This window comes from Alosa pseudoharengus, unplaced genomic scaffold (genome assembly GCF_046254945.1).
Source record: "Alosa pseudoharengus isolate Yale_2024_CS ecotype anadromous, Long Island Sound unplaced genomic scaffold, YU_APseudo_1.1 YU_APseudo_1.1_scf_21, whole genome shotgun sequence".
NCBI lineage: Eukaryota > Metazoa > Chordata > Actinopteri > Clupeiformes > Clupeidae > Alosa > Alosa pseudoharengus.
In genome coordinates, this window is record NW_027468674.1 from 26245635 (window position 1) to 26268402 (window position 22768).

General features: G+C 40.4%; 4 protein-coding genes across 5 annotated transcripts; 2 read left to right on the plus strand and 2 right to left on the minus strand.

Moving 5' to 3' along the window:
• The first annotated feature begins 1928 nt into the window (after positions 1-1928).
• On the plus strand, positions 1929-7886 carry calcoco2 (calcium binding and coiled-coil domain 2). The gene is made up of 14 exons (XM_076298357.1): positions 1929-2013; positions 2450-2686; positions 3268-3370; positions 3624-3781; positions 4344-4469; positions 4627-4758; positions 4876-4997; positions 5333-5402; positions 5548-5712; positions 5933-6127; positions 6355-6450; positions 6813-6972; positions 7194-7213; positions 7321-7886. The coding sequence occupies exons 2-14, from the start codon at positions 2504-2506 to the stop codon at positions 7480-7482; spliced, it is 1692 nt and encodes a 563-aa protein (XP_076154472.1). The 5' UTR covers positions 1929-2013; positions 2450-2503; the 3' UTR covers positions 7483-7886.
• On the minus strand, positions 7864-10708 carry snf8 (SNF8 subunit of ESCRT-II). Its single transcript, XM_076298359.1, has 8 exons — positions 10284-10708; positions 10016-10066; positions 9780-9918; positions 9581-9685; positions 9388-9460; positions 8896-9037; positions 8667-8741; positions 7864-8390 (listed from the first exon to the last, which is right to left on the minus strand). The coding sequence occupies exons 1-8, from the start codon at positions 10332-10334 to the stop codon at positions 8253-8255; spliced, it is 774 nt and encodes a 257-aa protein (XP_076154474.1). The 5' UTR covers positions 10335-10708; the 3' UTR covers positions 7864-8252.
• Positions 10709-11143: 435 nt separating this feature from the next.
• On the minus strand, positions 11144-16887 carry gip (gastric inhibitory polypeptide). 2 transcript variants are annotated; one of them, XM_076298363.1, is made up of 6 exons: positions 16793-16859; positions 12366-12461; positions 12121-12216; positions 11673-11810; positions 11414-11509; positions 11144-11275 (listed from the first exon to the last, which is right to left on the minus strand). In XM_076298363.1, the coding sequence occupies exons 3-6, from the start codon at positions 12204-12206 to the stop codon at positions 11266-11268; spliced, it is 330 nt and encodes a 109-aa protein (XP_076154478.1). In that variant the 5' UTR covers positions 12207-12216; positions 12366-12461; positions 16793-16859; the 3' UTR covers positions 11144-11265. The 2 variants fall into 2 exon arrangements, with proteins under 2 accessions (XP_076154478.1, XP_076154477.1); XM_076298362.1 differs by lacking the exon at positions 12366-12461 and having other exon boundaries at positions 16793-16887.
• Positions 16888-16917: 30 nt separating this feature from the next.
• On the plus strand, positions 16918-21595 carry msl1b (MSL complex subunit 1b). The gene is made up of 8 exons (XM_076298360.1): positions 16918-17598; positions 17991-18181; positions 18325-18650; positions 18858-18916; positions 19046-19113; positions 19507-19631; positions 19729-19801; positions 19980-21595. Exons 1-8 carry the CDS (start codon positions 16921-16923, stop codon positions 20068-20070), a joined length of 1611 nt encoding a protein of 536 aa, XP_076154475.1. The 5' UTR covers positions 16918-16920; the 3' UTR covers positions 20071-21595.
• The last annotated feature ends 1173 nt before the right edge of the window (positions 21596-22768 follow it).

The window sequence follows — 22768 nt, forward strand, 5'->3', positions numbered from 1 at the left end:
GTTTGTGGATGATGAATGTTTGATGTCTCTTTGCAGTGTAGTCTAATTTTGTGATGTACCTATGCACCTGGGGAGAATTCCACATTTCATTTCAAAGTCCATTAACCTACCTCATTCAACCTATAGGAGATAAGGAATGAGGAGGTGCCAATTTGAGGGCACTGAGCTCTAATGACAGACAACTGTCTGAGCTGAGTCTCTGGGAGAAATAAAACACTACTTTCCTAAATTTAGGCAAATAGAAACCATCATTCAGCAGAGACAGATATGCTATAATGTAAAGAACTATTACCGGTAGTTTTGGAACACATTTTTATAAGGCTTCATTTTTCAGCCCGTTTCTAGCACTTCACCAGCAGGAGGCTAATTGAAACCACTCGACTCTTTCTTACATTTTCCAGCATGCAGAGCAGACTGTTCTCAACAGTAACATTTGGTCTGTGGAGTTTTTTTTTACTCTTTTAGTAGCCTACTTGGTGACCGTTTCAGGTGTGTATCAGAGTTAAAACGTCTGTTCCCATTGTATTTTAGCATACAATTTGGAAATTGGTCAAGGTGAAAGTATTGATTCTAGAAAGAAAAAGTGAGCTTTTCGTTTGTTAACAGGCTGATGAAAACATCTGCTGGGCATTTCTATACACCTCCACCGGTGCCAGCAGTTCTCAGGTGGGAGCTATTTTTCACAGATGTTTCAGCATCTCAGGATAGTGGGGCAGCAGTCAGGGATGTCTCACAGCAGTTGGGTTTAGATGGTCAGGTGATTCCACCAAGTGGCTTCTTGGTTCCCCCAGTCACGTCTCCACAGCCACATCCCAAAACTTCCCCTTTCTGTGTCTTCGGAGATATGTTTTTAGGACTTTTGCGACCTTTTCTGAGAAACTCACAAAGCCACAGCATCTAACCTCTAATTGTTGCTCTCCAACCTCCACTACATTGTCCATGATATCAAAGTATCGTAAACGTATAGTGTTGTATCGTATACGGTTTGTAGGCCTACAATAATCAGTATGATATACTCTGTGTTTGCATTTGCACTGGAGATTTACAGTCATTCCAATAAAATTGGAATTCTATTTTATGTAGTGTCTGAAATACATACTCAGATTGTGTTAGCTGTCCATTCTGTGTGTCTGCTGAAGAAGATCCAGTGTTCGCGCACAGCCCTGGCTCTGTAACTCACACAAACAGCTGATTCCAGCCAAACAACAACAGGTGGCAATATCACTAACTTCTCCTTTAATTGTCACATTGGTCTGATCTGCATTACAGCCAAGAAGTCCAATAATGCTTTGAGACATCTCAGACTCACTTAAATTGTCTTGTGACTGAAACGTTCAATATATTCAAACTAAAATATTGCTGACTATACAACAGTTTTGAACCAAAAGCACATTGTAACAACTGGTTTACTTCGGATACAGGTCATTTTTTATTTTTGTAACCTGTGTCCATGAAATCAATTCTAAAGCAGTTTGCCAATGAGCGGCTCAGTGACCTCCATTTCTTCCTCTCCAGCATCAATCCTGCAAATTATGAAATCTTTTTTACACCTATATGAGGAAATGTAATAATAAAAAATGTAGGCCTAAGTGTTAGACAAATTAATACTAGCTAAAAACAAGCTCAATAATAGCCTAGTCCTGAAAGCATTGCACTAGCGCATTGTCCAAGGCGTGTCAGCCTTCTAACTCTTGAACAATTTATTTTTAATTTTGAGGAAGAAACTACGGCATCATAATCATAATCGCTGCGTTTGGCAATGACGAATTACTTGACAGGTGTTTTCTGGTTACATACAGTGGATTAGATATCACCAAGTTATCTGTGATGAAGCGCGACTTTTGATGGGTATTGTAGTCAAAGCGCCCACTGCGCGCACGCAAACTACAATCTGGCACTACATTTCCCAAAGAGCAAAGGTACGTCCTGCAGATCTGGCTGCATGTCACAGTCCATGACTATAGAGTTTCTAAACGAGCAAGCTGTTCTCCCTGTGTGGGCTGATCTGTCACTGTGAGTATTGTAATCGACAATTTTATTTCTAGTTCGGGCGTGTATCGTGAAAAACAAACTAGGCCTATACCTATTACCTAAACATAGGCTGGTTTTACTTTGGGAAATAAAGTTCTAGTTTAGGGCCTGTGAGTTAATGGAAACGATGGATATCTGTAATGAAAAAGGTGTTTTCTTTTTTTCAAGTAGGCCTACATGAAAGTGAAACCTAGATGTTTGTGTTACCTAATATGTGCGTGTAACATAATGGTAATAGACCTAATAAGCTTGGCTTCTAATAATCTATAAAAGTTAGTCCACGTGAAATAGCCAAAATGTCAAAATGTTGGCGTATTTAATGTTATTTTCTTTTGCTTTCGGTTTTGCTGTCCTAAAAGGTGAAATTACATTTTAATTTCTTTCTTTCTTTCTTTCTTTCTTTCTTTTTGTTTACTAGTCACGTTTTATTATAGGCTAGTCCTACTTGACGTTTCATGTTTAGTCCACAAGCATGAACGAAAGCCCAGAAGCTGAGACGTTTCCTGTAGAAATGGAATCATCAACAACAACCTACTCTCAGGTTGTCTTTATCGATGTTCCGCGATCTTATCCACCCAACACCAGTGTTACCTGTTGTTACACTTTGGCGGCCGGTCTGCAACCAAATCCCAGGGACTGGATTGGGATTTTCAAAGTGAGACCTGCTAACAAGTTGAGCAATGTTGTGATGTGATGTCTAACCAAGAAGTTTTCCCTTCAGTCTTGTATTACGGCTAACATAGGCTACCATATGTCATCATGGTCTATCAAAATGTTTAGAAATAGAAAAAGGGTATAGAACACTTTATACGTAAGTTGGGAACTTGTAGGCTATTGCTTTATAGGGCCTATTAGCCTACACAAGGGTGTTTGCAACTTTCTTTTACTATGATCTGAAGAAAATGACCTGTCCTCAGGGGGACTTGGTGTTGTCAGGTTACTGTTCATGGCATTCCTGAAAGACAAACTGTTTCAGGATTTATGCTTTTTTTTACCCTTGTAAAAACGCTGGCTAAATAAATTATCTATAGTGTAGCCTATATGCAAAATAAAACTGATGCAATAATCACATGGTGACAAAATACTAGTAAAATTATAAAAAAAATGACATGACACTATGTCTTAATTGTACCCGCTTGTATGGTGAAATAAATATTCTACACAATTCTCAATAACCTACTGTAGGACTAACACTGTGTAACAGGGAAACTGTGAGTGACTGCATGTTGTGTGTAGGTGGGTTGGAACACCACTCAAAACTATCACACCTTTTTGTGGGTGGAACCATGCTTGGATCGATTAGGACCAGACCCTGTGAGACGACAAGTAGTGTTTACGGGTAAATTTAAATTACAACAATGCTGCTTATTACTGAAATTATATTTTTGTGAGTGGTGTGTGTGAATGGCTGTGTAAGTCTGTCATATCTAAATATAAACTAATACAAAGGAAACTGGGGGCCATCAGAAGTCTATCTAGTCCAAAAGAGAAATTGTTGGGAAATTATATTAATCACATACTGAAGATTTCTGAGTGTGTCCCCAATGTGACTTTACTTGCCCTCTTGTTAACTGATTTTATTTCCCATTTAGACTACTACCTTCCTAAGGATGATGGGGACTACCAGTTCTGCTATGTGGACAGCAACGGTCAAGTGAGAGGAGCCAGCACTCCCTTCTGCTTTGAGAACCCCCAGGATCACGCCCTGTACACCAGCCTAGAGAATGATATTTTGGTCATCACAACACAGGTATGCATCAACATTGTATCAACCAATGTTGATTAGGATACAAACATTACATCAATACCGACACAACTATTCTTGACACTGAATTAGAATGGAATGCATGGCATGGTCATGGCTTATCTTATTTACAATCAGAGCTCTGTTGGACAATCCACCATTGCAACTGCTCTGTTTATTTGATATGCTTGACAAAAAAAGGTCCATGTACCTATTTAGTAGATTGTACCAGCTATATGATCCCAGAGGTCATGTCATTGTATTTCAAAACAAACCAGATTGCATTAAGTATAATATAGAACGATTAAGATTCATAAAATTGCTTTCAAATATCATTCAGGAGTCAATATGGATTCCAACTACTATGATGTCAAACAAAGTGTCAACAACAAACATTGAGAACTTGACTTTGGATTTGTTATTTGGGAAGGGGACTGCACTTACCCAGACCTAATGCTGGGAGATTTTTTTGAATGCTTTCCTGACCAGAGTCTAAATGTGTGCATAGTGTTGTGTGGTGCATTTTGGCCCCTTGTCACAATAGTGAGGAGTTTGTGACTGATTGCAGGAGCAGACAGAGCAGATGGAGAAAGAGAGGGAAGAGCTCCGCCGGGAGCTGGAGCAAATCAAGGAGGACAAACAGACCCTGAGGAATGAGCTTGATGAAAAACTGAAAGAGATCCACAGCCTCAATGTTAGTGTACTTATCGGTACTATCTTTATGAATACTATGGGAGCGAATGTGAGCTTCTATTCAAAACTGGTTTCTTGTATGTTGCCAGTGTTTTCATACTTGATGAAAAAGTATAATTCATGTAATTTATGTCAAATACATGTTGTGTCTCCATCAGCTCACCATCGAAGAGATGAAAAACTCAAAGAGCACAGATACGAAGCTGCCAGGTGGCGAAAGCACAAATGTGCCGATGGAACAGTCGTGCCAGGAATTAGATGCTGTGTCTGACTTCAAGCAGTCACAAGAGGTACTTTTCACATATAATATTATGCACTGTAGCATTCACATTTAATACTGTGTAGCTTCCTCCACAAAGATCATACTTCCCTAACATATGATAAATAAACATGTTTTTGTATTTCAGAGCCTTGTAGAATCCTCTGTTGATGATAAATATGGAAAAGCAGTGCAGAAATTGAATCGGCTGAAGCAGCAACGAAAGGAGCTTATGGCAACTGTAGAAGAACAACAAACACAGATCACACAGTGAGACATTCGTCCAACATCTCTGCCATTTTCAGCTCTTATTTCAATTTCAATTTCATTTTACTTTAACGAGCGCCAAAACATTACACGTCTCATGGCGCTTTACAGAGCATTAAACAATGTGCTCACATCTGGTGGATCTATACAATCTCTTAAGAATCACTATAATCATTATTTCTTTTCATTATTACTAGGAAATCCTCCTGCAACACTCAGTTGTAGTCAGATAGAGTGCAAGTCGTTATCATAACTGTTTTATGTACAACATTTGTTTAACAGTACACTTTTTTATTATTTGTTAAATCACATATGTTTATATTTTCACTATCTTGAAGGTTAAACTCAAAGGTTAAAGAGATGGAGCAGGACCTAAGCAGACTACAGGATAATGTTCAACTCCTTCAGGTTTGCAATAGTAAACACAGACAGAAAACTCATAAACAATGTGTATGTCTATGTGCTACATTCTAGATTACTGACATCCTGACAGTTTACACTATGCACAGTGGCCTGAGATGGTGTGAGTCATCTAGTGGTGTCCTTCCTCCAGGTGGACCTCCAGAGCAGTCAGAAGGAGAATGAGAAGTTGGTTGCTGAGACACAGCAGGTGGAAGCGCTGAGGAGAGAGTTGGAAGGACTGAGGAAAGAGAATGAGAGTCTGAACGCCAGCCTGTCCGCCCTAACACCCCAGGGAGAGGACGAAAGCGATGCGAAGGTAGACTTGACATAGAGCTGAACTTTTAAGTGAATCATTTGAAATTAATTCAGTGCATTAATTATAAACAATATAAGGAATACAATGTCATGTATTCATAAAAATCAATATACTAGAGAAAATCTAACTGGTTTATGAGTTCTTACCAAAGGAAAATATGTGAACCCAACAGAGCAGGTTCGTCCCCTGTTCAGCTCTTGGTTTTGTCTTTCTCTCGCAGGCCCAAATGGAGACTTTGCTCAAGCAGCTCCAGGAGACCAGGATCCAGCTGCGGCAGGAGCTTCAGAGTTCCAAAGAGTCGCGCAGACGTGCCGAGGCAGCCGAGCAGGAGCTCAGGGAGCTCAGGGGTCAGCTGGAGCAGCAGGCCTCTGCCGAATCTGTGAATGGATCCCAAAGCAAGGACAGCAGTCTGGAGGTGAGTCACCATTTAATATAATTTCCTGTTGTGCTAGTCCACTCCTGGAGTGGTGGCGGAGTGATAATTTTGTTTCAGAGTGGTAATGTAAACAAGTGATGGAATGCTGTCAGCTTTAATGTGGGTAGCCATTCTTGTTCAGTGAGTTTTTTTTTCCTTCTTATGTAATAACACTGGCACTGGTGTAAACGTTGCTATATAATACAGACTGTTCCTCTTACTTATAGATTAAACTCAAGGAGGCACTGAGGAATATTGATGACCAGGCAGCTATCATGGACCTGGCAAAAGAGGAGCAGGAAGAACTTCTTAAGAAAAATCAGGTGAGTGAAATAGTGTAATAATAGTGTAATAGAGTGAAATAGTGTAATAATAGTGTAATAATATTAATAGCACACTAAGCACTGGGGTACACATTCATTTGGAGAAATAATCCCTCAGTAAAATACAGTAAAAATACAAAGTAAATACAGAAATTAATCATGAGAATTAAGGGTAAACAAAAACTCACAACTGACAAGTGTCCTACAAATTATTTACATTTTTACACCACAGAAGAAAGGGTCCCTTAGTCAGAATGTCTAAGGTCTTGGCTGCTGATCACACTCTAGTTTCTAATCTAGTTTCATCTGTTTTGATCCCCCAGACAGCCAGTATGATATGTTTGCCCATTTCTGTTTCTCAGGAACTCCAAACTGAAGTGGATCTGTTGAAAGGAGAGCTGGCCCGAGTAAAGCCAGGTACTCCGGCTGCCCCAGACTTCCCTAGCTTCCCCTCTTTCACTGATCCCAGCACTGAGGCTCAACAGGACTCGTTCCTCTACGGGAATCCTTATGCCTTTACAGGTAGGTGCTCCTGTCTGTGACTACCACTAAACATGATCTCTTGGTAGTTGGCCATTTAAAATATGGCATTGTTAGACATTCATATGCATATCTAGTTATTTATATGTAAAGATAGTTATCCAGTTATTTTGTAGTTATATTGGTCAATAGTGTTAGCTAAATAGTCTATGAATGTTGGTCAAGTATTTGTGGTAAAATTGTATTTCTTCTCTCTGAAACAGGCGGTGCCAGTGAGGACACGGTGAGCACGCTCAGACTGCCTGATCTTCTGTTTGCTTTGGCAGCTTAAAGCGTTCTGCCTGATGCAACTGATGACATTGCCCCCTTTTTTTTTTTCTTTGCCCACAGGTGCTCAAGTGCCAGCACTGCCTGATAGCCTTCCCTGGCATCAGTAAGGAGGAGCTGATGGAGCACGAGGAGAGCCACAAAGTGTGTCCCATCTGCACACTCATCTGTGACGAGATGGAGCAGCAGGAGTTTGAGGATCACGTCTACAATCATGACTTGTAGAGTGCTCCAGTGTGTACCTTTGTTTCTGACATAGGATGGTGCTCTCCTGATAAGTAAAGTAATTTGTCAGGCAGAGAGTAATTTAGCAAAAATTCTGTTGTAGTTGTCTTAAAGTTATTAGTTAAAGTAAATTCATGATTTGATTTTATGGCATGTGGTACATATACTGTAACTGTATAATGATGTTAAAAGAACTGTAATTACATTTACGAGCACTTTAGCTCCACAACACAAAGACATAATATTAGTGTCTTTGTTATAACATTCTACTACTATATTATGTTTATAAGGAAATTTGGTTGTCTGACTATATCTGGGAAAAGTTTAAGAAACACATTCATGACCCTGTTGCAAAGATTATATTGACGATTAAAACAAAAATAAAGCTTAAGTTCATTAATTTATTTAAATGTATGTTTTTCATATTTACAAGGAAACAATTTTAACATAATTATTATACAGAGATATGTGAACTTACAATACCTTGCAATAATGTTCACACATTTTTTTAAAACGGTGGGCACTTTTTAATGTTCCAGCGGGACACTCCTTGCAAGAATACTAGCATTATTCTACCCAAGTAGAGCATCTTCTCTGCCTTCATTGAAACCTATGTCTGAGTGCTATGTAGTTAATAGAAAACAAATTCAATGCCAGACCTATAGAATGACTTGATTTGATTTGCTTTCTCTTACACCCATCCAGTTTTGTTCACCACAAAATGTTAGACAGATTAAAAACTCAGTTTTCCAGGTCTTTGTGTGGTTCTCTTAAGGCGTCATCTGATTGGCCTCCTCTGGTGTGACATCACGGGAGGCAATCTCAGAAAATAGAGCTGGTAACCAGTACTGAGGTTCCCCCTCTGCTTGGGAATCCAGCCATGCCAATCCCTCCTTTAACAGATGGTCCTGCAAAATGTATAAGAGCATGTAGGGTACTAATTAATGGTGGACAAGGTGTCAACAATTCACTCTCACCATGGTAAGTGTGTATACAATTAAATTAAATTAAAATATCAATATACTTGCATTCTGAAATATTTAAAATACTGAGAGAATATGTTTTCAATTTAGTCAGCTGTACTGTGAAGAGCGCAACTTGCGTAAGTCTATGGGACCTAATGTTAATCTTCACAACTTGAGAACTTATAGAGTACATGCCTTCAAATACAGAGCTAAACTCACCACAACATGACTTGCCCGCTCTCGTTCCCAGTTTAAACTGTCCTTTATCTCGCTGATGGTCACATAGCCCTTTTTCTGCAAGAAACCCGAATTCACACACACTGGTCAGCCTTAGTGACAAAACCACCACCATGTTAAAAGACCACTTTATATGTTGTTTGCTGTGTTTGCAGTGGTCAATGGGAAATGTGAATGTAAGGATTTAAAGAGAGACTACAGATCTGATTACCTCTGCTAGCTGCAGCACCACGGTATGGTCCATGTTGAGCTCCGCTGGTACTGACTGCACCAGATAAGAGCCTCCAACAGGGATCATCCCAAATCCATTCCCCATTGCTTTCAGTTTCTTAATGGCACGCACCAAATCATCTCTGAAGCAGGACGAAGGAGATATTTTTTTTTTATCATGTTTAGTCATATAACATCTGTCAGTGTGTGTATTTATCTAACATTGCTTTACATGATATACAGCATATGTTTCTTTATTTTTATGCCTTTAATGATAGTGACAGTGGAGAGTGACAGGAAGCGAATGGGAGTGAGAGCAGGGGTGGGATCCGGAAAGGACCCAGGACAGGAATCGAACCCGGGTCGCCGGTGTACGGTGCAGGTGCCCCAGCCAGTTGCGCCACGGCTGGGGCCAGCATATGTTTCACATGTTCCACACATACATGCTCTGTATAATACAAGGGCACACAGTGCTTTCTCTTACAATACTCACTGGCTTACATCCTGAGCAAATTTCCCCCGTCCTTTCAACACACGGTGGTGGAGCTCATCCAAAGTGATAAGTCCTGAAAAATATCAGTTTTTCATCGAGAGGAACTTCACTTCTATGGATTACGTTCCAGATTATTGAGGATATAGTTTAAAATCATGGTTTAAAAGAAAGCTACAGCATAATGATATTTTACCTCCATTTCTATGCTTCAAAGCCAGACACACCTCAATGATCTGCACACCAAGCTCATAATAGAAGTCTCCAACCCCGAGCATCTCAGACCAAAAGCCTTTACCCGCTGTGGAATACATTATAGCATTGCATTAAAGTGACTTACAGCTTGTAAACAGCTTAAGGGGTTTTATGTTGGAAAATAGATCAGAGAAACATACAAGCCAGTGGGTCGACCCCGATGGTGGCGCACATTTCCTGAAACTGTACACGGAACTGCGAACTCTTTCGGATCTCCTGTTTGTGTTTGCTAGCAAACTCTTCTAGGTGGGTTTTGAATGTCTCCAATTGTTTAGACATCTGGAAGTTATCCAATAGTTTAATTATGGAATTGTATACACTTTATGCCCAACAACTTTTTGACACAAGTAGTAACACCAGTCAGATTTGGGCTTACCTGTGCAATCTGATCTTCAGCGAGAACTGTACCTCTTTCTTTGTATTTAGCCTGAATAAATAAACGAACAATTATATTGATATAGTGTTTTCTGATAACATGAGACATCGCTTATAGTTTCAGAGATGCTTTGCTGACATAGGCTATAGCACCATGTTTATCTAGTTGATAATTTGGACTTAACTGAATTTAGACTTAAAATCATGTTCATGACACACACACACACACTGAATTGGTCAATTTGATGACATCGTATTAGCATCGTTACCTCTGCAAGTTTCTTTTTGGCAATAGCCCCCGCTCCAACACCTCTTCTCATTTTGAACAGGTGGTGCTTTCAAACTCTCCAGCCGAAAGACGTTTCACACAATGGTCCTGCTCAGTCTGTTGTCGGTTGTTGCTCTTCCATACAAGGCTTGGTGTTTTGATTAGCAATCCTGTTTTGAGTAGCAATCCTGTTGTCGAATTCCACAGAAGTATGCTAGTTTGCTAGCTTGGTCAGTTATTGAATCGCCTTGGAATTAAAGGTGCAAATGCAATTGTAGCGTGTTTTGGTATATCTCAACAGTACCTGTGGTCTTCTATCACTCACAATATAGCAACGATTTTGTAAAAAGTCTCATTGTTATTTTACCCAGAAAATCATTAGCATTTCAGAAGCAACTTTTGCAAACCAGGAAGTTGTTCACTGTTTTCTTCTTCTGCTCTAATAACATTCGGCACAGCAGCATACGATTGGATAGATTCTTTATCGCCATCTAAGGTATCGGAATAGAAATAGGATTGCAATTTTTGTTTTCCTCTCAAAAAGGTGCACTAGCCATATGCTATGGCTAAAGGTTGTCAATATTTTAGGTGATTAAATTACACCCCTCTCTCTCTCATGACCCTGAAACAATGTGTTGATTGGTTGGAACTGTATGGCTTTCTCATTTGCATAGCACTGCTGAGGCTAGTAAAGGGCACACATTGTACTTAATTGTGTACTGGATGTGACAATTGTGTATTGGATGTGTATTGGATTTGAATTGCAGATAGTATTTAACAGTCAATGACCATGACCCATGTTGAATTTATCAAAACATACAATTTATTAAACAAATTAGGAGTAAAATGATTGACTGTCACCAGAATGAAAGGTCAATATGGTCATTTATTGATAGCTGTGTGATTTGGTTCTTTTCAAACAGGGATCCATGATGTTTTCCATTCCTCTTTATGTATGAATTCTGTATGTTGTCTCCATCGAATTACTGAGCACTGAGGACAAAGGAAAGGTGCAGACATAATATAATGTTATGACACAATATCTTAATATCTTAACAGGAACGACTTAAGCTACAAAAACATGACAATAAGTACCAGACCAGATAAAAAAAAAAAAAAAAAAAAAAATACCTGGATCTGATTCCCTTGCTGTGGACCCATGAACTGAGCTCTTTTTTCAGGAGGTCGTTGATATGAGCCTCTTCATCCTCTTGATTTAGAGGGTGGCTGTGAGACATTAAGTTTTACAAAACATTATTTTCATTGCTATATATATCCAGACAAATCATGGATTTAATCCAAGTCTATGACAAATCAAAAACAATACTTTGAGTTTGTTCAAAGACTTTTAATCAACAAAATGACCAAATATTTTTCTTCCATCACTCACTCGCTCTTTTTCTCCCTTTGGTTGAGAAGGAAGTTCACAAAGTTCTTCTGCACCATGGAGTCCATGATCTTGCTAATGTCACTTGCAATGGTAGATTCAGCATAGCGGCGTTCTACATGTGCCCTGTCCTGAAGTTGGCTTAGAACGTGAAAACATTAACACAATGAAAACATGTTTCTGTATGCTGTTTGCCATTTTACTTACAACCAATAATACCAAAAACAAGTATAAGTAATAACCCAACAAAAATCATGCCAGCATCATTCATTATAAGGATCTTTGAAAAAGAATGATTGAATGTGAAAAAGTATTAGTTGCAGTGCTCATTCTTGCATTGTAATGCTTTAAACTATTTAATCAATTTCAACAATGGAATTTAAGCAATCCGCCTCTATAATAACCACAAATTATAATACAGTAACACTGGGGGGGAAAATCTGAATATTACCTGTTCTCTTCTGCCAATGCTTTTGCTTCTGGCTGCAGAGAGTTGCTCAGGCAAAGAACAACGACCACAAAAACGGCAGTTTTCATCTTTTGATGTCTGCAGACAATCACAACAGGACCATTCTATACTCCATACATATACATCAGTTTAAAAACATATCCAGTAACACACAGCCCTTTATATTTTCACCAGTCCCCACATACAACAGAAGTAATCTTTGGTTTTATGATGAATTCTGTCCTTACCCTGGGTGAAAAAGATCTCAATGAAGTCTGATTTGTATGAGCTGTTTAACCATGGGATGAAATGGCCGTATTTATACCACAGTATTAGTTTAGTAACTGGAAAAATCATGGAGAAAAACACTTACTTGGTCTGACATTAGGGAATTTAATTGCATGACTAATATTCAGGTGCAAACACTGATAAGACTTATGTGTATAAAATTGGAACTTTCCCATATGGGTTACCTTTTTTCAATGTTCAATTAAGGAAAGTAAAATACAACTTTGCCCTGTGGATTTGGCTAAATTACGATTGGCGGATGCAGATGAAAGCCTTTTATGGGTAATTAGCTTAATCAGGTATGGCCAGTTGTGCTGATTGCTTGACATTGATTGCACGACATTAAGTCACAAGTGAAATGTTTTTTTTTCAGTAGATCCAATCTGGTTGATGATTAGAAAATTATTATGAATCACCAAGGCATATTCAGAAGGCAGTTATCCAAAAATAGTCCTGGTTAAAGTAAACATGGTACAATGGTGCTTCACCTCCGTTGGATTTAACAATGGTGTTGTTATGTTTTCCATCTGTGTTTTTTGCATTTTATTAAAGTTTTATACATTTCAGTTTATGTGCAAAATTAGCTGGTTTTATAAACATCAACAAAAAGGGGGGGGGGGGGGAGTTGCAACTACAGTACTGTGGCTAACCATTCCCTTTGCCTGAAGCTGCAACACAAATGCAAAGTAAATTAAGTAAGCAAAGCAAAGTAAGTCTACCTTGAAATCTTATGGTTTAAAGAAGACAACCGCAAGCATGTAAACCATTAAGAGGAGTTATTTTATTATATAAAGTCAATCCACACACAATGCACACTGCTTGATAAATCATTCCACATCACCCTTAAAGGGGTGGTTCAGGATTTTGGACATAGGACCTCATTTACATCAGACATTTACATTGATAGTCTGGCATTATGATTTATTTGCCTCGGGTGTACTGTGGAGTGGGTAAGACTGTTTTTAGTGGCAAGCTAACACATACTGATGACTTGCGCTAGCCTAGCTGCGAACTCTGCAACTAGAAGGACTGGATGAAACGTGTTGAAAACGGTCTCCACTGATAAATATCACACTTGCTAACTTGGAAATGAGGTCCTATGTCCAAAATCCTGAACCACCCCTTTAAGCATGCTAGTCTGCACTATCAAATAGTCTCAAGATTTAAAAAAAATCAACAACAAAATAGAAACTCAAAGTGCTGCAAGGTAGGCCTAATGCCAGGCAAAACCCATTTCACTAAACTGAACTCTGTTCACTTAGAGCCACTTTTTAAGGTAGGCTTTTATCAGGCAGTTTTGGTATCATCCTCATATTCATTTCCAGGTAGGCCTATGTGGTTGTAAAAGACAGATTCAGCATATGCACTATGCAGTTCTGTGTTCCAGGAAGGAACACAAAGCAAAAATTAAAGAAAACCTTTCACAGCATGACATTGCTGACCATATCACCAAAAGACACCGGTTATCATGTGAGCAAGCTAGCAGTTCAAATGTGTGTGCAAGGTGTTGTAATCCGCTAGTTGAATACCAAACCCCTGTCCTGTTTTAATTGTTGGCATTACTTTATTTGGTTTCATGTGAATGTATGTTTTATTCACGTGTAGGGCTGGTTTTAGCCTATTTGGGTGGGCTGGTTGAAATTTTGGGTGGGCAACATAGCAAAGCAGTCAAATTGGATCAAAATTACTATAAACATAAAAAAAATCTGTACTACCTAGCTTGAGTTGCTGCCAAAAGCCAGGGATGAAAATAAGTAATAAGTATATCTAAATAGTATTTTGTCATTTGTATTTTATTTTGTTGAAGAAAATGGCTTCATATTTTTTTATGAAAATACTTTTTTTGTAGTTTAAAAATACTGCCAAATATTTTTTGGTACAACCAAAAACAATGTGCAAAACAATAAATGAGTAATTTGCCCAGACTTGTTGTGATCATAATATTGAGGTTCGGGAAGATGATCCAGTGCAAGATGAGTACTTGTAGGTTGCTCACACACACACACACACACACACACACACACACACTACACACCCTCTCATACCAACCTCAAGTTTCTTGGGAACTTTAATGATCAGTTATTTGAGAACTTTAGTCATCCAATCGAAACACATGGAACCGGTTATGTGGTTGCCCGGCAACATTACTTGGGCATGAATCGACAATGTCAGACACTTGTCTCCACTTTGTACCGCTTGACAAGTTCAGTTGTGACTTTTTGTGTGCATTTCTGATGCAGTATTTAGGCTATGAGATGCAACGTAGGCAGAGAAAAGCTGTTGCTCTCAAACACTGTCCAATAGATTAAATAGACCGATATGGAAGGTTTGCAAAGTGATATCATGCTTCATTTAAAGACTATGTTTAGAATTTTAAAAATACTAAAATACAGTACTTTATTTTGATACATGGTGTGGCTAATGTATTTTGTAGTTTATTTTTATACACTTAAAATTAGGGTATTTGACATTCTATTATAAAATACATTTTGATGTATTTTGCCCATCCTTGCCAACAGCTAGAGCAGTGAGGCAGCTACACTGCTACACTCTGGGGACATCTTTAAAATCATGCCCCCCAGAGTGTCGTACTGTAGCTGCCTGGCTGCTCTAGCTGTTGGCTGCAGCAACTCGAGCTATAGGTACTGATTGTTTTCTTCTTTTTTCTCGTACCTACAGTAGGCCTACTAAGTGACTTTGATAAACAGAGATCAGTGTGAAAATGGCCTTTAAGGAGTTTTCAGGAGGAGGCATCAGGAGGAGGGTTTACCTAACACACATACATATGTACCATTACGCTCAACACCAACCAATGTAGGCCTACATCCAAGCTGGGTTTGAGGCTGTACACTGTGCTGATGCACAACTAAAAAAAAATGTTTCTTGACTTTGTTTGGGACGGCAAGACACAATGCTTGGGTCTTGGGTAGACCACCCTGGCCCCTGCCTAGAGCCGGCCCTGTTCATGTGCCTGTAGGCCTCAACAAGCTAAAAGGCCTAAGCAATTTAAAAGGTATAGTTTCTGGGGAACATTTAATGGGCAAAATATTATCTTCTCTCTTCTTTTATTATCTGGCTTAATTTCTGACTTTGTTATTCTTAATCATTTTTGAAATAGTTCACTTTCCATCCTAATTAACAGACAAAACGTTTATGTTGAGAAAAGTTGGTGCGTCTTGCAATTACGTCATATCTGAATTTCAACTTGTTCAGATCCCGCCCTGTAAATGTTGCGCATGCGCATTAAATGGCGTTTTAAACATGTTTTTAAATGAGCGGAAACATGAAGTGGATTGAAGAAGAGCCAAAGACTGAGCAGGAAAATGGGGGATTTCGTTAAAAGTAACGTACTTCATATTTGATCAGTACTAACATATCTGTGAAGTTCAGGCCTGTTTAAAAGAGAAAAACGAGACACTGGAAATGAATACATGAGGGCTTACAGGCATGTAATGTTAAGGTAACGTTATTAGTATTTTAACGCCAGCTTGCTTGCTTGCAACTCTTGTTATTGTTTTCCCTCTCACCATAGCTAATCAGCTAGCTGACCTACCCTTGTTGCTAGAGACTTGCTAGCTACGTAGCTAGCACAGTAAGCTCCTTGCAGTGGATTTTCAAGCTACGACTCAGACAGAAAAAGGCCCTGTACCACAAGGATAACGAGGTAGAAGAAACATGTCTGGGGTCGTGGTAATGACTAGAGTTTAATCAGACTATTAATATTTTTGAGCCTCCTTTAATTTCACTGGATAGCCACACGCCCTTGGATTCCTGAATTTTAAAATGGACACAGTAACGTTAAAGCAGACGCCATTAATGGCAAGACCTATGATGGCTAGCTAGTTAGTGTAGCAGAGCCTGTAGCCAACGGCTTCTAACTGTCCGCCAACTAGCTAACTGCGAGTTAGCTACTAGTTATTCGTAAATCGTCAACCTGACGTGTGTGTTTGCAAAATGCTGGGTATTGAAATAAAAGCGAGCACAAAACAGTTGGTTCTATATGACACCCATACGTATGTTGCTGCTAAGCCTGGTTTATATTTATAGGCCATGTTATGTGAGCGACGTATATCCCTTCAAGAAGGTGATTGTGTGACAATGTTTTCAATTTTCTGAGAGCACATAGCTAGCGTTAGCTTACTTAGCTAACGTAGTTGATTGCGCCATTGCATAAGCAAACTATAATGTGTGACGTATTGCTGCTCAGATGACTGGATATAAGATATGGTACGAACTAACATGTAGTTCACACCATCATTTAATTTTACAAAAGAATAATAAACCATTTTGATGGCAAAATATTTGTTTCGTGAACGAGCAAGCTAGCTAACACTGTCGCCACCAACGTTGTCATGAACCAACCACCAACGTATTTCAGAAAAAAAACCTTAGTAGTTGTTCTTGTGTTGTTGCAGGGTGAAGACGTGCAATTTCTTGGTAAACACAGAGTCTACCCATGGACAGCATACAGGATAATTCCATTAATGCAGTGACAATTTTGGCGTTGTATTCGCCATGACTATGCGACATGCTTTGTTTACTAATGCACGTTTTAAATTGGACCCAGAGAAACTCGACCTTGACAAAGCTCAAATAAGGGCTGGTCAGTCTGTCGATATCAGGAGAGATTCGTGTGATTTTGGCTCCGACGTTCATAACGTTATCGGGGACATACTGAAAAGTGGTGGCCAGCTCTTCGGTAAATCTAGGAAACTGGACGTGAATCACCTCCCTAAATCCGGCCGGACCCCACTGGCGACGGGGAGAAACAAAGCAAAAGGACCCGTTCTATCCAGGGACGCGTCTGAAAGCGCAGAGACCCTGTCATCCCAGGTTAAACACATGGGGGGCGAGGGAACCCCTGTAAAAACTAAAACTCCTCTTGGACAGACTAATGCTGTGGATGTCAAGACTGAGCCCATTGCAATGAATTCACACAGCAACTCCAGAGACGCTGGGACTGATGGCAACGCCAGGGGCATTGATGGGACTGGCACCCCCAACATGGCATCACTGGAGACCAGTACAGATGGGAAGCGCAAGAACATTAGGAAGACCCCCAGTCACCCGCACGCGCAAGCCACATGCCTTCGACAAATCCTCCTACTTCAGCTGGACCTGATTGAGCAGCAGCAGCAAGAGCTTCAGACCAAGGACAAGGAAATTGATGAGCTCAAGTCTGACAGGGACACGGTACGCAACCTTTGGAATATGAGCAGCAGAGTTTTAGTAGTTGCGAGGCACTTTCTTGTGAATATGTCATTCAGTTTGAGTGGGGATGTTTGACCAGTATGAAGTAATTTGAAGTGGCCATGCCACCTGTGTCACATGCCATTGACTCCTGCTGAGACCTGTACCTTTATTATATTTCTTTGACAATATAATAACCAACATATTACCATAACCCCTTGTTTGAGAGTCTACAGTGTCCTAAAATGTCCTGTATAAAGCTAATTAGACAGCAGCTAAGTTGATAATTCCATAGATTTTACTCATTGTGTTGTTCCTCATGGATGTTTTATGGTATCTTATATGCATAGCTGTTCTTTAAGATGTGCGTCTTATCTTTGGAATGTGGATTACAGTTGCTTGCACGGATTGAGCGCATGGAGCGGCGTTTGCAGCTGATCAGCAATGCACCACGCGACAAACGTCTCTTCCAGCCGCTGGAGCGATGGGTACCCGAAACCGATGATTTCTGGGAAGGAGAAGACGGCACTCAAGGCACAGCCCAGAAGAACCTGGCCTACGGCAGAGACGGCAAAGTCCAAAAAAGGTGTGTCCTTGAGGGGGGGGGGGAAAGTGGCATGACTATGTACTGTAGCAACTAACTCTATGTGCACTTATTTGGTGAAATTGCCCTTATTTTCTTTCTTGTTTATGTTTGTTCATTTTACCCTTCTGATCTCGGCCGCACAGGAAATTTGGTCTCTCAGACCCCAAAACACCAACGCAAAAGCCTAGAGGGAAGGCTGCCAAGTTCAGCTCCCAGAAGACAGAGGCTGGCGGGCCACTGTCATGTCAGAGAGACCTGCACAAGAGCGACCCATCGGACGAGATGGGCTATGGGCAGTCTGCAGGCCAGGCTGCTGCCATGCACCCACTTAAAGAGGAGCCTCAGGAGACCATGTGCATGGAGGAGCTACCGTACATGACCACAACAGAGATGTACCTGTGTTGCTGGAAGCAGCCTCCACTCTCCCCACTGCGAGAAGCCTCGCCCAAAAAAGAGGAGGATGTGGACAGTGAGTAAAATTGGCGTTCCCATTGTTTCTTTGCTAGATGGTTACCGGACTATGTGGCCTAGAGGTGGTCACAATGTTCATTGTAACAAAGAAACACTTTTTAGAAAAATAGTCCCCCAGTTTCAAGTTAAATGGTATTATTATTTTTTGGTGTTGGTTAAATTAACAATTGATATGCCTGTTACCATTCTGTGTTTTTCTACTCAGTTCCATCTTGGAGGGAGAACAGCATGGAGCCACTGAATGAGAAAACGGACATCCCTGAGGTGAGAGAAACACATTTTCTGAAAAGCAAGAGGCTTAATGTACCCACTGTTGTCCCTGACTAGCTGGGGAAATGGAGGAAAAGCAAGATTATTTTTTTTATATCTTATGATGTTCTTTTTCTTTTGTAGAATTTGGATGATAATGTCTTCTTGAAAAGACACTCAAAGCTGGAACTGGACGAGAAAAGGAGAAAAAGGTGGGAATTTCATTGTTGCGTGTTTTGGATCTTCCAAACCAGTGGTTCTCAAGTTAGAGAACCCCTGTTCCAAACCATTCTCTAATATCTTGCATACCACTGTATACAGTAGTAAATCTGGTAAGGATAGTATGGATAGTATTTTTTTTTTGCAACATATTCATTTCAGTGCACTCTCATTTGCATTAATGAAACACCAACTTTCTAGAATGCCTCATGCTGTTTTAGTTTGAGTGGGTATATTCACAGAAATATTTTGGGTATATTCACAGAAATGATTTTTACCTGTAACATTCATTTTTTAACACTACTTTCCACTCATCTCTGTAATTTTGTTTACATAAGCTGACAAGGGCCCTTTAGTCTTATCTCTTTGTTTTACTCGTGCCACAGATGGGACATTCAGAGGATACGAGAGCAGAGAATGCTCCAGAGACTCCAGCAGCGTATGGAGAAGAAGGTGGCTATTCAGGAGACTGAGCCAGACCTGATGTCTTTCTATCCAGAAACGGAGGACGGTATGGCTCAGTGGTCACATCGACTCCCTGTCCCAAATGAACTGTTCAGCATAGTATGATTTATTGACCACTAATTTACTGTACTGTGTCTCTGCAGTGGAATCCATTGTAATCACACCGTTTCTGCCCGTCATGGCTTTTGGAAGACCATTACCAAACCTGTCTCCTGAGTAAGTGGCAGCACCTTCTTAAATACTTGAATAAGCTTTGAACTTTGTTTGCATTCTTCTTAATTGTTACACCAAAATGTAGGCTTTCCCACACTAATATCTTCTGAGCCAAACTGTTTTTATTTAACCTATTTGGTTTTGTACTCACCCACATACTCTGGTTTCTTTATTTTCACAGGAACTTTGAGCTGCCGTGGCTGGATGACCGAAGTCGCTGTCGCGTGGAGAATCAGAAAAAAAACACTCCACACAGGAACTGTCGTAAATGACGACACCCGTAACTAGATCGAACAAACAAACAAACTAGCAGAACTTTAGTGTTATTGGCTGGGCACCCAGGGCAGGACCACCTTCGCTGGCTTTGAAGGGCCGGGAGGGCCGGAGACAGGGCTCTGATAGAGTAGGCTTGTGTCTCTGTGGAGCAGCTCGCCTCAGCAGGGCTGGGCTGGATGGGCATCCCTGGGCTGGATCAATGGAAGAGGGTGACGCTAAGACAGCTGGGTGCCGGGGCTGGTCAATGTGAGATCAGTCATAGCCACGAAGCAGTAACAAAACCACAAGGAAAGCAATACTGACTGAATTGCTGTCGGATTTTTCGAAGTATATGTATATTGATTATGGAGTGCCACCTTCTTTAAGGAGCCTCCTGTGCCCCCTCTGTTTATGTTTACACATATTTTGTGTTTTTGTTCTTTTTTTTTGCCTTGACTGAAACCTGTATCAAATGTTTCCCTGTTTTTTGTGTGCTTTCACTGTAGTGACCTTGGTTGTGCAGACAAAGCTTAAAAGTGAAAAATAGTTCTCAGAAGAAAAGAGCAAAAACAAAACAAACAAAAAAAAATCACAACATGCGCTAAGGTGTGGTTGTGAGGCATTGCCGATGCACAGCTTGCATGTCCTGTTGGTTAGTTTCATCTCACTAATGACTTTCTGTTGCAGTGTGCAAAAGATCGTTCCATAACTTTATATGCTTGTGATCTTTTTTTTGTTAGTCTGCATGGGGGCATTGGAGGAAGAGTAAATACCCCATGACCAGACAGGAAGAAAAACTTGAAAAGCTCTCAAAAGCAGTGTGTTTTATTGTGAGTGTGCATGGTTACATTGTTTGCTTGAAATGGGCACTTGCTGGCAAAAGCTGAAATCGAAACTAATTTGTGAGAAATAAACCCCTAGAGGTGTGTGCCTCAGGGTCATAGAAAATATTCAGTAAAACATTGAGGCTTCTGTCTTAATAATTGATCAGTAATGTCAGTCATTGCCCTCCTAAAGTTATTCTTCAGAGATTTCTCCTCTTAATGATGTTTAGGGATCCCCAAGTATGTTTATCTTTGGACCATTTTCCCTTTCAAAGTGAAGATATGCCATTAATGAGCCATACAGCATCCTTTATCTAATTCACAGTCAAGAGTAATTAGTGTAGATTTACACTAGTGCGCAATTCTTTTCAATCCCTGTTTAATTAACATTTTTATTTGGTGTTGGGTTTTGGTCTTGAAGCCACACCTGTTTTCTAACTCGGTCGGAGTTTAGGTTGCATCTCTTGTAGCGCGAAAGCACAAAAAGCCACTTCAACACCAGACAACCTGTTCGAGTTTTAAATATGTAAAACTGGTCATCTGTACATAGCCTACAGAACTTTATAATGGTTGTACATAAGCAAGACATGGCTGTTATTTTTCTATTATTTAATGTTCCAAGTGATGTATAACCAATATTGTCATTTTATGATAGTCTGTTGATAAAATACAGAAACTGGTTTTGGAGCTAAAATACAAATCTTATCATTTTGTATTACATCATCTGGCCTCAGTCATTGAGTTCTTTCATCACTATTTATTTTACTGCATTACATGTAGTACACATCATCAAACACTATGGTAATGAGGCTAATATCTCATCTGTTTTTAACACGCTAACAAAAAAAAGACTTTTTAGATGTTATGATGGAGGTCTTAATATGTGGTTTGACTGACGTATCAACAAGCCTGGCTCTTTGGTGTTGCAGTCAGGTGCAGATTTAATACCCCATAGAGCTGGAGTTAAGGTTGGGTACTCGGGGTACCACTGCTATGTGCCTGGGAGAACCATACCAGGGACCTCCGGCTGAACTCTGTGGGAGTGAAGGACTGCAGGTATGTACATATAGGGCTGGGGAGGCATAGGGCAGATGCTGGTTTAAGCATGGGAATGTATCCCTATGTGCAAAAGAGATATGTAGAACACTCACTTATCTGACTTTCTCCAACTTTTGCACATCTCCATAGAACTTTTTATTTATTATTTTTGATTTCACCTCCATCTACCCATGTCCTTGATTGCCTAGCCTTTCTGCCCCCCATCCCCAACACACAAGAAAAACACACACACTTACATCATCACTGTCATCACCTCACATACATACAGCACACTGCTTGCTACAGTAAGCCTCTACATACTTGCTGCACACTGCCCCCCCCCCCCCCTCCCTACATACACAGCACATTGTCTTCAGGATCTTCTCCAACACACATCCTCTACATACTTACAGCACACTGCCCCCACCTACCCACACACACACAGTCACTGCTCCACTCCCCTCCCGCCCACACACACATCTTCACTGTCATCACTCACATACATCATACATACAGTACTCTGCTTGCAATAGTAAGTCCCTTCACCATACTTGCAGTACACTGCCCCCCCCCACCTCCCCTACATACACAGCACATTGTCTCATTAAGGGAGCTTCTCCAACATACATATTGCACACTGCCCTCTCCCCACATACACAGCACACTATCCCGTCTCCCCTGTCATCCTCCCAACACACACACCAAGACCCCTGGCAGTTGGGTTAGCCCCTTGAGCCGTGGATCAGCCCAAGGTTTCTTCCTTGGTAAGGGAGTTTTTCCTTGCCCCTGTTGCTCTTGGGTGCTCCTTGTTGGTGCCCCCCCCCCCCCCCCCCCAATCCCAATCCTCCCCCAC

Excerpts from the sequence above, each read along its gene's own strand:
- gip (XM_076298362.1), bottom strand. The coding sequence starts at position 16,887 with ATGGAATTATCCTGTATGCTGTCCATGGGTAGACTCTGTGTTTACCAA. Across the intron at positions 12,217-16,792 it reads ACACAAGAACAACTACTAAG|ACATCAAAAGATGAAAACTG; the intron begins GTTTTTTTTCTG and ends GATTGTCTGCAG. Across the intron at positions 11,811-12,120 it reads GCATTGGCAGAAGAGAACAG|CCAACTTCAGGACAGGGCAC; the intron begins GTAATATTCAGA and ends TCACGTTCTAAG.
- msl1b (XM_076298360.1), top strand. The coding sequence starts at position 16,921 with ATGACTATGCGACATGCTTTGTTTACTAATGCACGTTTTAAATTGGAC. Across the intron at positions 18,917-19,045 it reads AGAAAACGGACATCCCTGAG|AATTTGGATGATAATGTCTT; the intron begins GTGAGAGAAACA and ends TTTCTTTTGTAG. Across the intron at positions 19,114-19,506 it reads GACGAGAAAAGGAGAAAAAG|ATGGGACATTCAGAGGATAC; the intron begins GTGGGAATTTCA and ends CTCGTGCCACAG.
- calcoco2 (XM_076298357.1), top strand. The coding sequence starts at position 2,504 with ATGAACGAAAGCCCAGAAGCTGAGACGTTTCCTGTAGAAATGGAATCA. Across the intron at positions 2,687-3,267 it reads ACTGGATTGGGATTTTCAAA|GTGGGTTGGAACACCACTCA; the intron begins GTGAGACCTGCT and ends TGTTGTGTGTAG. Across the intron at positions 3,371-3,623 it reads ACGACAAGTAGTGTTTACGG|ACTACTACCTTCCTAAGGAT; the intron begins GTAAATTTAAAT and ends TTTCCCATTTAG.
- snf8 (XM_076298359.1), bottom strand. The coding sequence starts at position 10,334 with ATGAGAAGAGGTGTTGGAGCGGGGGCTATTGCCAAAAAGAAACTTGCA. Across the intron at positions 10,067-10,283 it reads CCAAAAAGAAACTTGCAGAG|GCTAAATACAAAGAAAGAGG; the intron begins GTAACGATGCTA and ends TTATTTATTCAG. Across the intron at positions 8,391-8,666 it reads AGCGGGCAAGTCATGTTGTG|GACCATCTGTTAAAGGAGGG; the intron begins GTGAGTTTAGCT and ends TACATTTTGCAG.